The following is a 12,106-nucleotide window of genomic DNA, read 5'->3' on the forward strand; positions in this document are numbered from 1 at the left end:
ACCAGTTTTCGAGGTACGCATGAACGCTTTTTTTGTTTTTTGTTTTTTTTTTTTGTATTTTTTTTCCCCCTCAGTCCGGATATTCTTTTTCGATCGTCGCTCGCGTCGTCGGCGCGACTCGGATAAATATTCAAACGGAGCAGTTGGCCCGGTGCGTGCGTGGGAGATCACCCACGCGGTTCTCACGCATCCGTAATGTCTAGCGGACGTACGTATATACGCGGCTTTCGTATTTACGTGCACGGACATAAGCGCGATCGGATAGCGAGCGTGGAAAATTGTACTCGATAAATTCGCCCCCGGCCTGGGCGATCGGCTGTTGTTGTTGCAACGGACTGCTCGCAGAATATTTTTCTTGGCGAACGACGGCGAGGGAAGATCCGGAACACGCTAACGTTCTCGCGCACCTCGGGAAATTCGACGGCGCGCGTAAAAATTCGAATCGCAACCATCTACATGCGATAAATTCGCGCAATATTCTGCCAAATTCCTTTCTTCCTTCCGGATGCGTTTCCCACGAATTGGGACTTTCTCTCTTTTTCTTTCTGTCTGGGCATCATATAAATCCTCTATCGGTGAATTTATTGCTAACCGGAGAATAGAGCGCTCAAACTTAAGGTGGTTCCCGCTGGACTTGAGTTTTTCGCGGAGAGAATGTTTTCTCTTTAAAAAAGATATTATATAATATAAATATATAAAAGTTTCTCTCGATATTACTTTTTTGGTTTAAGTTAAATGGAATACATGGATGATTATAAATTTTAATATAAATTATATGTAATGTATTCAAAAAAAGAATATTTCTTTGATAATAAATATTACTTAAAATCAATAGAAAGTCCTGTTTACACATTGAAACTTACTTTTGCTAAAAAAAATTGAAAAACTTTTAATAGTATTTTCCATAAATTCCAAGTATAAATAAATCGCAATTATATTTTCTTTATAAGGAGAGAATTATTCCTTCTTTTCAGAATCGAAAGAAATTAACAAAACCTATTTATAACGATATATAAAAGATTATGAAAATGATATTCTTGCTTTTTAGTTATTTTATGCTCAGCAAGCGAGGGAATTAAAATGAAATAATATAAATAACGAGACGTAATAAAAACCGATCGGTGCGTGAATTTAATCTCATCTCATGTCATAGCTTCGAGGATGCGGATACTCAAAAAGTTATAATCATCTCTGACGACTCTGGCAAAAAAAAAAAAAAAAAAAAAATCAGTCCGTGACAGTCCGGGAGAGCTATCGGGAGAGGCTGTCGCGTGAAGTGCCACGTGCACACAGGCTGACATATACGCGATAATATCTCTTCGTACATTATGCACAGCTTTCCGGATAGCATATGCGGAATAGCATATGCGTACACGCACTCTGCGCGAGGCGGCCGGTTTAACGTTATCGGACGACCGCGACAATGGCTGGAATATTGCCTCGTCACGGAAGCTGTTCGCAGTTACAAATCTGATTTTCATTACCGACGAGATGAGAACTCGCCGCGCATAAATCTTACGCCATAATCGGCCGCGAAACTATGAATAGCTGCGACGCGAAGCCTACGCTCCGTCCACTTCATAAACAGCCTGCGTTGATGCAATTATTTATCCTATTATGGGATGCATGGAAGAAATATTTGTTTTACTTCGACCCTGAAATTTGATAGAATAATGGCAATAATAAATGTCCAACTATAGGTTCTTGTTAATAGAAATAAAGTCATAAAACGCTCCCTCTCTCTTTCTCTTTTTCTCTTTATCTACATGATTGATTGAGTAAAATATCTTCGCGAAATATTTATAAAATACAAAAATTTTAAATTAGAAATTCATAATCTGCATAAAAAATAAATGTTTAATAATTTATTGTTCGTTAAATGGTTTTTTTTTTGTTAAGCAGCGTACATATATTTCATCACGAGCGAGCAATATAGCGACGCACGTGGCAATTACGTCTACCTGTCATGCGTTGCACTTTTGCACTTAATTGCGGGGTCGCACTTAATTACTGGCTCAAGGAGACGATTAATCCGATCGCTAACGTCGTGCCTGCCGTCCGATGTAACGTCATGCAGTTCAACTGCTTCCCGAGTGCATTCGATTTAATCCGGTGCACGCGGTTTCGTTAGATCTTGTGGAGAAAATGGAGAGAGAAAGAGAAAGAGAAAGAGAGAAAAAGAAGGAGAGTTCTCGAAGAGAGGGTGAATTTATAACTGGCCTGGATAAAGGAGCCGCTGTGAGAGGCGGACTCTGTCAACGGAGCAGTGACTCACGACTTGAGCCACTCGCAATCCTATCGGCTTCGCTTAGAGTTATAGCTGGTTATACCGAGCAGTCGCATATGATTCAGCCGGTAATTACGTTTCGCGATGCGCGTCCCGACTCCGAAATAGATTTTCCAGAACGCAAAGGAATGCGCGCTGCGCTTTCTCACATCTACTGGTGCATCTCTAGCGTATGGTATCTCTGTACAATTCCGAGTCAATGTCGAGTCAGAAAGACGGAAGAAAGAAAAAAAGTATTAATATTTTATGAGAGAGAAATGTATACTACCTATTCCCATTTCTAAAAAGGACATTTCTAAAATTAATTCAGACGCTGATGTCGCTTGAATTCATTTGCCTAATGCAATGCGTTGCATCTTACGTCACTTCAACTCGCCATTGTCATTTCTAACACGAGTTAACATCGCGAGAGCGCCGGCGATCATCGATAATCATTCACTGATGTACGATTCTTCGAACCAGTCGGCAGTGCCGCTCTAACGGGTGTCTACGTCTCGAGACCTGTTTGACCTCCTATAGTTCATTCACGACGAAGCCGGTTGCGCAATTTCCGTGCGACGCGGAAGACGACGATGCGAACTAAATCCATCGCGTTGTTCAACACATCGTGTAAACTCGGTATTTAAATATAGTAAATAATGATAAATTGATAAGCGCTGAGTATAGTGTGCGGAATAATACCTATATTAAATGTAATAATTTAATTAAATATATTATATAAATAAAATAATAATATACAGTAATAACAAAGCAAACAAAAATATTTACATTACAAATAAATAAAATGAGAAAAGTATTGATAATATTTTTTTATATTAATAAAGCATAACAGATGTAAAACAGACTAATTATTTTTATTATTTTTATTATTTTTATTATTGATTTTCATGTTTCGAGAAAATTATAATCGTAAAAGTGTTGTAATTAAATGGAGAAATTTCGATTCTCTTTGAGAATCACGTTTTCCGATATGAAGAATTTGAAATTAATACTACCTATAGGTACCAAGAGTATCCATGATGCACTTTCAATATTTTATTCAAACATTCCGCCCTCGAGTGGCTTGATTAGTCACGTCATCCATCAGAGAGCGCGTTCTAAAATCGTCGATTCATCCGATCTGATCGGAACTTATCAAGGTAAAGTTGAAAGTCACGAGAGAGAAAGAAAGACGGGGCGAATTATAGCAAGATGATTCGCTCGCCCTTTATTTCGCGTTCCACTCTACGTATCGAGCGAAAGACGTTATTCGTGAACGGCACATCCGGCCGGAAGTAGTTATCGTTCGGAAATCGGATAGAGTATTTTTCAAAACGTACCGTTTCCCTTTGCTCGAGTCGTATTATATGACTCGTCATCACTGCCCTCTTTTTCAGTTCTTCCCTTCCGAAGCTCGTTAAGATTGGAAACTGATGTGTCTTCGTAGCTTTCGTTTTTTCGAATCCTCTCTGTTGACTCGGTTGTCCGTAATATGATGGCACGTAGAAACTTGAGTGCAACGAGTTAAGATAAGTGAACTGTTAAAATAAACGTTGCATTAAGCATATTATAACATTTTTTTTTTTTGTTATTATGCCGAAAGTTTTAATAATCGTTTTATTTAAACTTTATTACATTACTTGTGCAGGAAATATATTTCAATTATTTACAAATTTAAATTGTAAAAATTGAATTATTGTACCAAAATGTATATCTTGATTTAAAATTTAATGTTTAATATTTAAAAGCTTTTAGCTCTCAATAATCTCTTTATACATCTTTTATATATTATAAATTTAATTTTTATTAAAAATTATAACAGATTTTTCTCAAATATCTCATTTTTTTTATTATTATGAATCTTTTTTTCTCTAAAATATTTTTGATTTTTGGATCTTTATTCGATCTAACAATAAGATATATGTGACATCTTTATTTCGATTTTTCTGCATTTATTTATTTACCTGGAGATGGAGTTAATCACAGAAATCGGTAATTATGTACCTATGTTAAACGCTTGTCGTTCCCACCGACAGAGAATTTCGTTCTCACGAGACGGTCCGTTCCCCTTGGCTTCCTCGGTCTTGTCGTTTTGCAGTGGCGAGACTTTTGACCCAGAACGAGAAAGAGCAGCCGAGGAACGTCCCGAGCACGAGGAAGCGATAAATATAACGCTGTTTCAGCGGCGCGTGAAGTGTCCGCGAAGCGAGTGTACACGACCAGAAATAGTGGCAGAGTTAGGTTGTGTATTACAGGTGCATTCTGCGAGCGAAATGCTCTGTTTACGCGGCTTATCTTTTCGTTGCACTCGAATTATCGGCGCAATGTGAATTTTTACGCGGCGAGACCACGTGTGTTATTTTAAACTTTTTAACTCTGAACGATGTATAATCAACGCAGTTATTTTCTATTTTTAAGTATAATTAATAGAATCGAGAAACAAAGATGGAAAAATAATAAATTTTTAATCCCACTGAAAGCTTTGTAAAAATTACAAAGTAATTAAATTACCTAAATAAATATAATTATGTTATAGAAGCTTTATAATATAATGAGTACTATGATTCAAAAGAAAAAAATTATCTCGTCTAACCGTTATACAAGTTTTATAATTATGTAAGAGTTGTATAATTTTATTAAATTTTATAATTTAATTTAATAAAATTTAATACACTATAATTTAATGATCTTTTTTCTCGCTTTATTTTTTAGAAGCACAAGTAGTTAATTATGTATACCTGTACCCACGCACACACGTACACGTATAATTTATTGTAAATTATAAATTAGATGAGAGTTTAAATTATGTGAATTTAATTTAATTTAATTTAAATTCAATTTTAATCAAAATAGAATTTGAAAGCATTCTCTCTTTTTCCTGTCAAACGGAAGAGCTTTCTATCTCAATCTCTTTTGGATACATTTTACCCTTCAAAAAAAAGCTTCTTCCCATCTGTATAACTTCGCGCACTATAATTTCCATAATTCGCGCGTTTTCCCGAAATGCGCGATCGCAGGTGTCCGTCGCGCCTCGCTTGTCGATTTTATCGAGGCGACAGGGGCGATGAAAAAGGGAGCTTCGTTGTGCGGATAAGGGAGGAAAGGGGGAGAACAGTGAATATCGTTCCCTTTATAGCGGAGAGTGAAAACCGTAGGGTGTTTTTTAACATTTCGCGTTTTATCGCGCGATCCGCGCTCGCAAAGCGTCTCCTCCCTTAAAACGCGAATTCGCACAAAATGTGCATTAAGGGCGTTGTCTCCCCTTTCCTGCCTCCTGTACTCCTCTGTTCCGGTTCTCCGGGATGGTGAAACTCCGAATGTCACACGCACCGAGGGGAACGTGAGAGGGGAGATGCGGATTTTAATAAACGAAATGGAAGTGTTCGCTAGAGATTCGTCCCTCGAATTTGCACTTTGGTATTTTTTTTGGTATTTCTTTCGATTAAAGCCGAGTGTAGACTTCAGGATATTATCACGGGACGATGCTGATATAATAATCGTTCGATCATTTGACGATCGCTCATAGTGCGGAATTGTAATGCATACATTAATTTTCATGACTTTATTTAACGAGAAAATAAATAATAAAACAAATAATATTTAACAGAGAAATCAGAGGGAATTTATCCCTTGTAATTTTGTATTGAATGCAGAATTTAATATATTAAAAACAGACGTGAGATAATAAATTTAATCTAAAATGAAATTGTTATGTAAAACAAAGTTCACTCGATAACTTTTTCATATTACGAAATTCCACGTATTACAGGGAAAAAGAAAATCCGTATATATTTTTTATTTTAATATTAAAATTAAATATTACATTTTTAACGAAGCATCCACGGAGAGAAGTGATATTTTTTTTTACTACTGTGTCGATTCGTGCGAATCGTCGCACGGAATATGCACGCACATTCCAGGATTAAAAAGGGGAAAGCGCGCTTTTTTTCACATTCATCGTCGCGGCTGTCGTCTGCGCCAGAGGTTAAAAGTTCTCGCTCGAATAAGCCGATCATTTCATTTTTCGCGACTGGCCGGATGAGACGAATCCGTCGCCGACGGATATTCAGTCAGCCTTCTATGAAATATTTCGAAGCTGTTAAGATCGCGTCTCACGGGAGACGTGACTGGGGGTGTTGTATGGGATTTCATGGGGTGCACACGGTCTCTGAATGCGAAACCCCTGTTCGACGACCATTCGACATTCCGGCTTACGGCTCGTTCATAAGTTATCGCGTACAAATGGACGGCGAAAGGACAAAATCCGATTTTCGAACGCGGAAATTTAATAATTTCCGAGGTTTTACACAGGATGAGGAAAATTGCGCCGATGTCTGCGGCTCTTGTAAAAATAGTTTTGATATACTTAATTTTGCAAAAGCTAATTTTTCTCTTGGTATAATACTAATGTTTGATAATTTCCCGGCTTGAAATAGTAGCGAATTCAGGGTGTTTACTCTCTGGAAAAACATAGAAAACCTCAGGGAATTCTCAGAGAATTCTTTTGTCTCTGGAAAAAATCAAATAGAATTTTATTGCGATTCGTTTTATAAAAATCATTTCTTTACACAATACTAATTTGAACAATAATTTCTTGATTACAAAAAAAAAAAAAATAAATAAATTGCACCGTCTCATTGTTTTCTCGATATTTGAACAAAATTTTAAATTTAAATGGCACTTTTACATATAAATCATGATATAAATAGACATATCATTATTCTTCGAAATGTTGTTTCACAAGAAGGCCATGAGAAACAATTTTAATGACGTCTTTTTGCTTTCGAATCAACAATATATTTCTCTCGCAAAGACATCAGAACCACACGGTAACGTAACTCACGTGCTGAGAAGAACTGTGGGTCCTTCCGGCGTTCTCGTTAGTGCACGAGCGAGTTGCACGAGTTGCAACGGCGCGTCTCGACGTACTGTACTCCTCTCTTTCTCTCTCTCTCTCTCTCTCTCTCTCTCTTGCGCGCGCGCGGAGAGGGATATAGTGTTACATCGCGAAGACGAAGGGGACCCGACGCCCGCTAATGCACGTGCACATCCGACACCGGCATCGTTCGAGGAATATTCGCGCGACGGGTGTACCGTTACCGGCTGCGGACACTCCGCTGTACCTCGGTTATCGTGGATTACATTGCGCGAATAGGAGTACGCCACGATTCCTTCGGTAAATCGCGCTTATTTTGTCATGCGAGTCTCCAGGTATCGAAAATTTACGATTAACCTTTGCGCCCCTAAAACCGAATTGCCGTAAAGAATTGTTCTCGTTAATTTTTCGACAGTAATTATTGCTTAAAGAAGACTCTCTTTGTCGAAATATATACTTTATTGCATCTTATTATACGTAAGAGGAAAGAGAAATTCTTTATTTAAAAGATATTTAATTTTACTTTAAAACTGTTTTCTGCCTTTCTTTTTTACATGTACGGGTTCTATTTAAAAAGTAATTAAGCATTTTTGTAAAACAATTTTAAACTGTGCAGTTTATTTTATAACATATGTATACACATTAAATGAGTAGGATGAGCAACTCGTTTCGATGTAATTATGATTGCCCTCGTCGCGTTGGTCTGTAGGTTTTTCTCGCAACGACTATGCGATACCGTCGTTACGCAGCCAGCATTTTTGCCGGCAGTAATCTTATTTTTCCGTCAGCTCTTCAAAGGCGTCCGCTTCTTCCGTCGTTTTTACTCCCGTTGCAGAATGTCAGGCACGACGAGCGCGAAATAACTCGCTCCTGGTCGTAGCGTTTCCCGACGTCGAGAGACGTTACGTTGCAATTTTTACGACAAACACGTAAAAGCGGTTCCCAGTCGACAAATTAGGTTTCTCGAGCACGAGGGATGTCTTTCTGCTCGATGACGACATGGACGAAGTGTCGAGTTGTTGTTTTAATTCATAACGCGCGAATTCGCGATTGCTCGATCCTTCGCTTATTTGCGGAACATTCTTCTCTGTCTTTTTCTCTATTTTCTCTTTTTATTTCAGTTACAACTTAACGATCTAGCAATTGTGCGAAGTTATAAAAGAGCGAAAGGCGTCGCTAAAAAAGAGGATAAACGGCGTGACTAAGTGCCGTTGCACGTTTCGCGCCGAGTTGCCTCTCAGATGCATTCGCGCGGCTTTTACTGCGAGAGGAAAGGTCGGGAAACATTTGCCAAGAGATTTCAAAATGTCAGCAATTTTTGTTCATATTTTTCTAGCAATGCTTTACGTATTAACGCAATGCAACTCTTGTACGAAAGTAGCACTTTTTTTCTGCTATCACATGCCGCATTACACGTTGTTGGATCTCTTATATAAAAATATTTTTGAAGCGAAACTTTAAATGCTGTTACATTTTGCAAATAGCACCCTTTTTTTCTTTAAAAAAAAAAAAAAAAGAAAAATATAATACGAAAAGAATCTCTTTCTGTTTTTGCTCCGAGTCGATAAAATGGATGTGGAAAATACTCGCGATCTTGAGAAACTAAAAACAGAGAGAAAGAGAGAGAGAGAGAGAGAGAGAGAGAGAGAGAGAGAGAGAGAGAGAATGAAAGGGAGAAGAGAAAGTCTAAAAATAAGACAGGATGATTTAGATATTGAACTGCAAGGAACTATTAGTTATCGCCTGAAGCGTAGCGGGTAAGAAAATTAATTGTCGGACTTGCATTATTCTCTTTTGCTCGGTCTTCTCGAAAGAGAAGAGGATTCCATCGAACATCAACAAATCGGTAAATCACGGGCGACGCACTTTTAGGTAGCTTGCCAACGTGTACCGGGTGCAACGATCACCGCAGAAGTGCGGTCGAGATCTGGCGTTGGACACCGAAATACCGCGGCGCGCATGATTCTAAGTGCTCTGTAATAGACTTTTGGGAAAGAGGCGCTTTTAGAATTTCAGCGAGGGTGATTCACTGGCTCTTCTTCCCCCCTCCCCTCTTCTTTCCCCTCACACTGTCATTCCGCGTGAGAATGCGAGAAAGAAGAGGGTCAGCGAGATTTCGCCGCGCTTCCATATGGACGCAGCTGTCACGCGACGGATATGCGTGTGTTCGATATTTATATCGGGTGTATATATTTGTACGATCGAAGCGAATCGATTAACTCTCTTCCACCTCTCAGCCTTCATTTGACCTCCTGTGAATCGAGTTATAAAATATATGTTGCAAAGTATAACTTTTTAAATAAATTATGTACCTGTGACATGCTTAAAATAATACATCAATTTGAATGATTAGAGAAATATTTTTTTTTTTTCAAATATGAATAGGACAACTTTTGATTTATTTGAAAAGTTATTTTTGTATTTTTATAATTTTAACGTATTTACATATATATATATGAACTCTTATATTTATTCTGATGCTGAAGAAATTATTCCTCGCGAATGCGCGCGTTGACACCCGGTATCGAAACATCTCACTTCGCATTGGAACTTCCTGATTCCCAGAGCGTTATGCGTACGCATTCGCGGGCGGGCGTAAACACGCACGCACGTACGCACGCATATACGCGAACTCGCCCGCGCTATTCGCGCATCCACATCGTTTTGAGCGCGCGCCGTAGAAGATCAAAGTCACCCGTGCTAGATATTTCATCGCGAACGTCTGAGCGGCTGCCAAGAGCTCCAAATGCGGCGGTCCGAGAGGATTTGCGAGCGGAAGTGAGAGACTGCGAGGAAAGAGGAAAAACATCGTTGTCGGACGCGGATCGAGGTTGCGTCGCGACGCGACGCATCCCGGTCTAATGTTGCACTCGTCAATCATCGCTATGCGATCTCTTGCAAGAAACACGCCGCATTTTTACCATATCTAAAGTTAATACATAAAATAGACAGTTTGAGCACTTTTAACTTTCCATTGAACGAAACTCAGAGAATAATGGGGTAAACTCGCGTAAGATGGCCATAGTTTTTTACAATGCAAAAAACATATTTTTATTTGTGTTATTTTTTAATAGTGTTTGACATATTATCTTCTCTGAAGCTTAAATTACGTAATATTATCGAAATTAAAAGGAAAATATTTCATAGAAATTTTATATTATCAAAATAGTTCAACATAAGCATTGGCCATCTTACCCAAAGGAAAAGATTTTTTTAAGGAAAAGATGGCCATAATATTTATAAAAAATTAATGAAAATGAAAATAAAAATTATAGGTCATATAACAATTTACATATCTTTATAATATGTCTAACATCGATTACGATAGCTAAACTGTAATTTATTCGGCGTTATAACAGTTTTTAGTGGACAAATGAAAAACTTTGCAGGTAGTCAAAAGTAAAACGATGACATAAGATTCACAATATCGCTATTTCGAACAATATATGCACATAAGCTACTGTAAATATCGATTATCTTTGATGATGACTAAAATTTACCCTACAGAAATTTTTGTTTCTATATTTTTAATAAAATAATTTTTAACTCTCCGAAAAAAAAGTATGCTTTCACACAAAGTAATTCTGTCTGCGTATTTCAATTTTACTCGCATTCGATATCTAATTTTATTCGTTGTAGCTGCCAGCACATTTAGCGTTCCGTAATACATATTTATCCGATATACAGTTATTATTCTATTGAATTTCGCGATTATGAATTATTCGTCTGACTCTGGCTAGTTTGTCAAGCGCCGGACGCCAGAATTATATCGCTTGATATCGAGCGGTCGGGCTTGATGAAATATGAATATTGAAGTCGTAATGTACAAACGAAATTGCGGCCTCTTACGCAACGCGCGGAGCGACATTTCCTCGTGCCTCGTGCTTTTCATCGCGAGCATTTCTCGAGCTCGATACTCCCCGCTGCGCGAAGGCGCAGTTTCTCGGATTCGCGCGCGAAAGCGCATCTCGATCGTGACTGCCGCATCTCCGGATGGAATTTATGTGCGAGTACCTTTAATGATTCTCTCTCTAATCGTTTATCGGCCGCCATAAATCCACACGCGAATGTTAAAACGGGGCTCGTTCGATTTCAATCGGACAGCCGTGATTACGTTGTAGATTGAAATGGAAAGTGCAGGGAATACGGATGGTGTTTCTCCGGATGGTCATAAAGGGACTCTCGAGATCTCTAATCTGTAAACATCGATTAACTAGTGGTTTATTATCCTTGCAATTATTTTTTAAAATATGTTAGAAACATGGAAAAATATATACATGTAGAAAATTTAAACTCGTCTGAGATTTTTTTTGTTTCCCTGTTATTAAATTATAATTATTATATAATAATTAAATTATATATGTAGGGATACGTTTAATTATCTTGGAGATTGGTAGGAGTTTTCAAAAAATGACATTTGTATTATATTTACATTTATCGTTACATTTATCGATTTCGTTACGGAATAGCAACGAGAATAAAAATCCAAATATTATGTATTAATCAAATAATCTTTAGAGGACATTGAATAATGGTAATGGTGGACATAAGATAGTCTTAGATAAACTATTGATTTCCGAATGTTAATTCAACTAATGATAATTCTGTTTGCTCTTTAGGGCTTCCAGCGGCCGCGGACCCGATTCGCCCCTCAGCTCGGATCTGGCGCTTGACAAGCCTCGCCCCATACCATCCCCCCGGTAAGTTTGTTGATACTTTAACACAATTATGTAATTGTGCGCTAATTGATATAAAATTGTAAGTAATTTAAAAAAGCAATTATGATATTGTTATCAATAACGATTGATTTAAATATATTTACGCATTAATAATTAATTTCTTTTAACGTTTTTATTTATTTTTGATCGATTACATTAATATATATATATTTTTTTCTTTTTTAAAAATCGTCATTGGATTATAAGAGCTTCTTTAAATTTGTAAACTATCAAAAATATGATATT

General features: G+C 37.6%; 1 protein-coding gene across 7 annotated transcripts in view; it reads left to right on the top strand.

Annotated features, from left to right (window-relative positions):
- Window positions 1–12,106, top strand: part of LOC140674454 (uncharacterized) — a 199,340-nt gene that overhangs the window by 73,081 nt on the left and 114,153 nt on the right. For all 7 annotated transcript variants that reach the window (XM_072907989.1, XM_072907990.1, XM_072907987.1 and 4 more), the window contains one exon: window positions 11,762–11,842. In XM_072907989.1, coding sequence (XP_072764090.1) covers window positions 11,762–11,842 — 81 coding nt within the window. The remainder of the gene's footprint in view (window positions 1–11,761; window positions 11,843–12,106) is intronic.

This window comes from Anoplolepis gracilipes, chromosome 16 (genome assembly GCF_047496725.1).
Source record: "Anoplolepis gracilipes chromosome 16, ASM4749672v1, whole genome shotgun sequence".
NCBI classification, from domain to species: domain Eukaryota; kingdom Metazoa; phylum Arthropoda; class Insecta; order Hymenoptera; family Formicidae; genus Anoplolepis; species Anoplolepis gracilipes.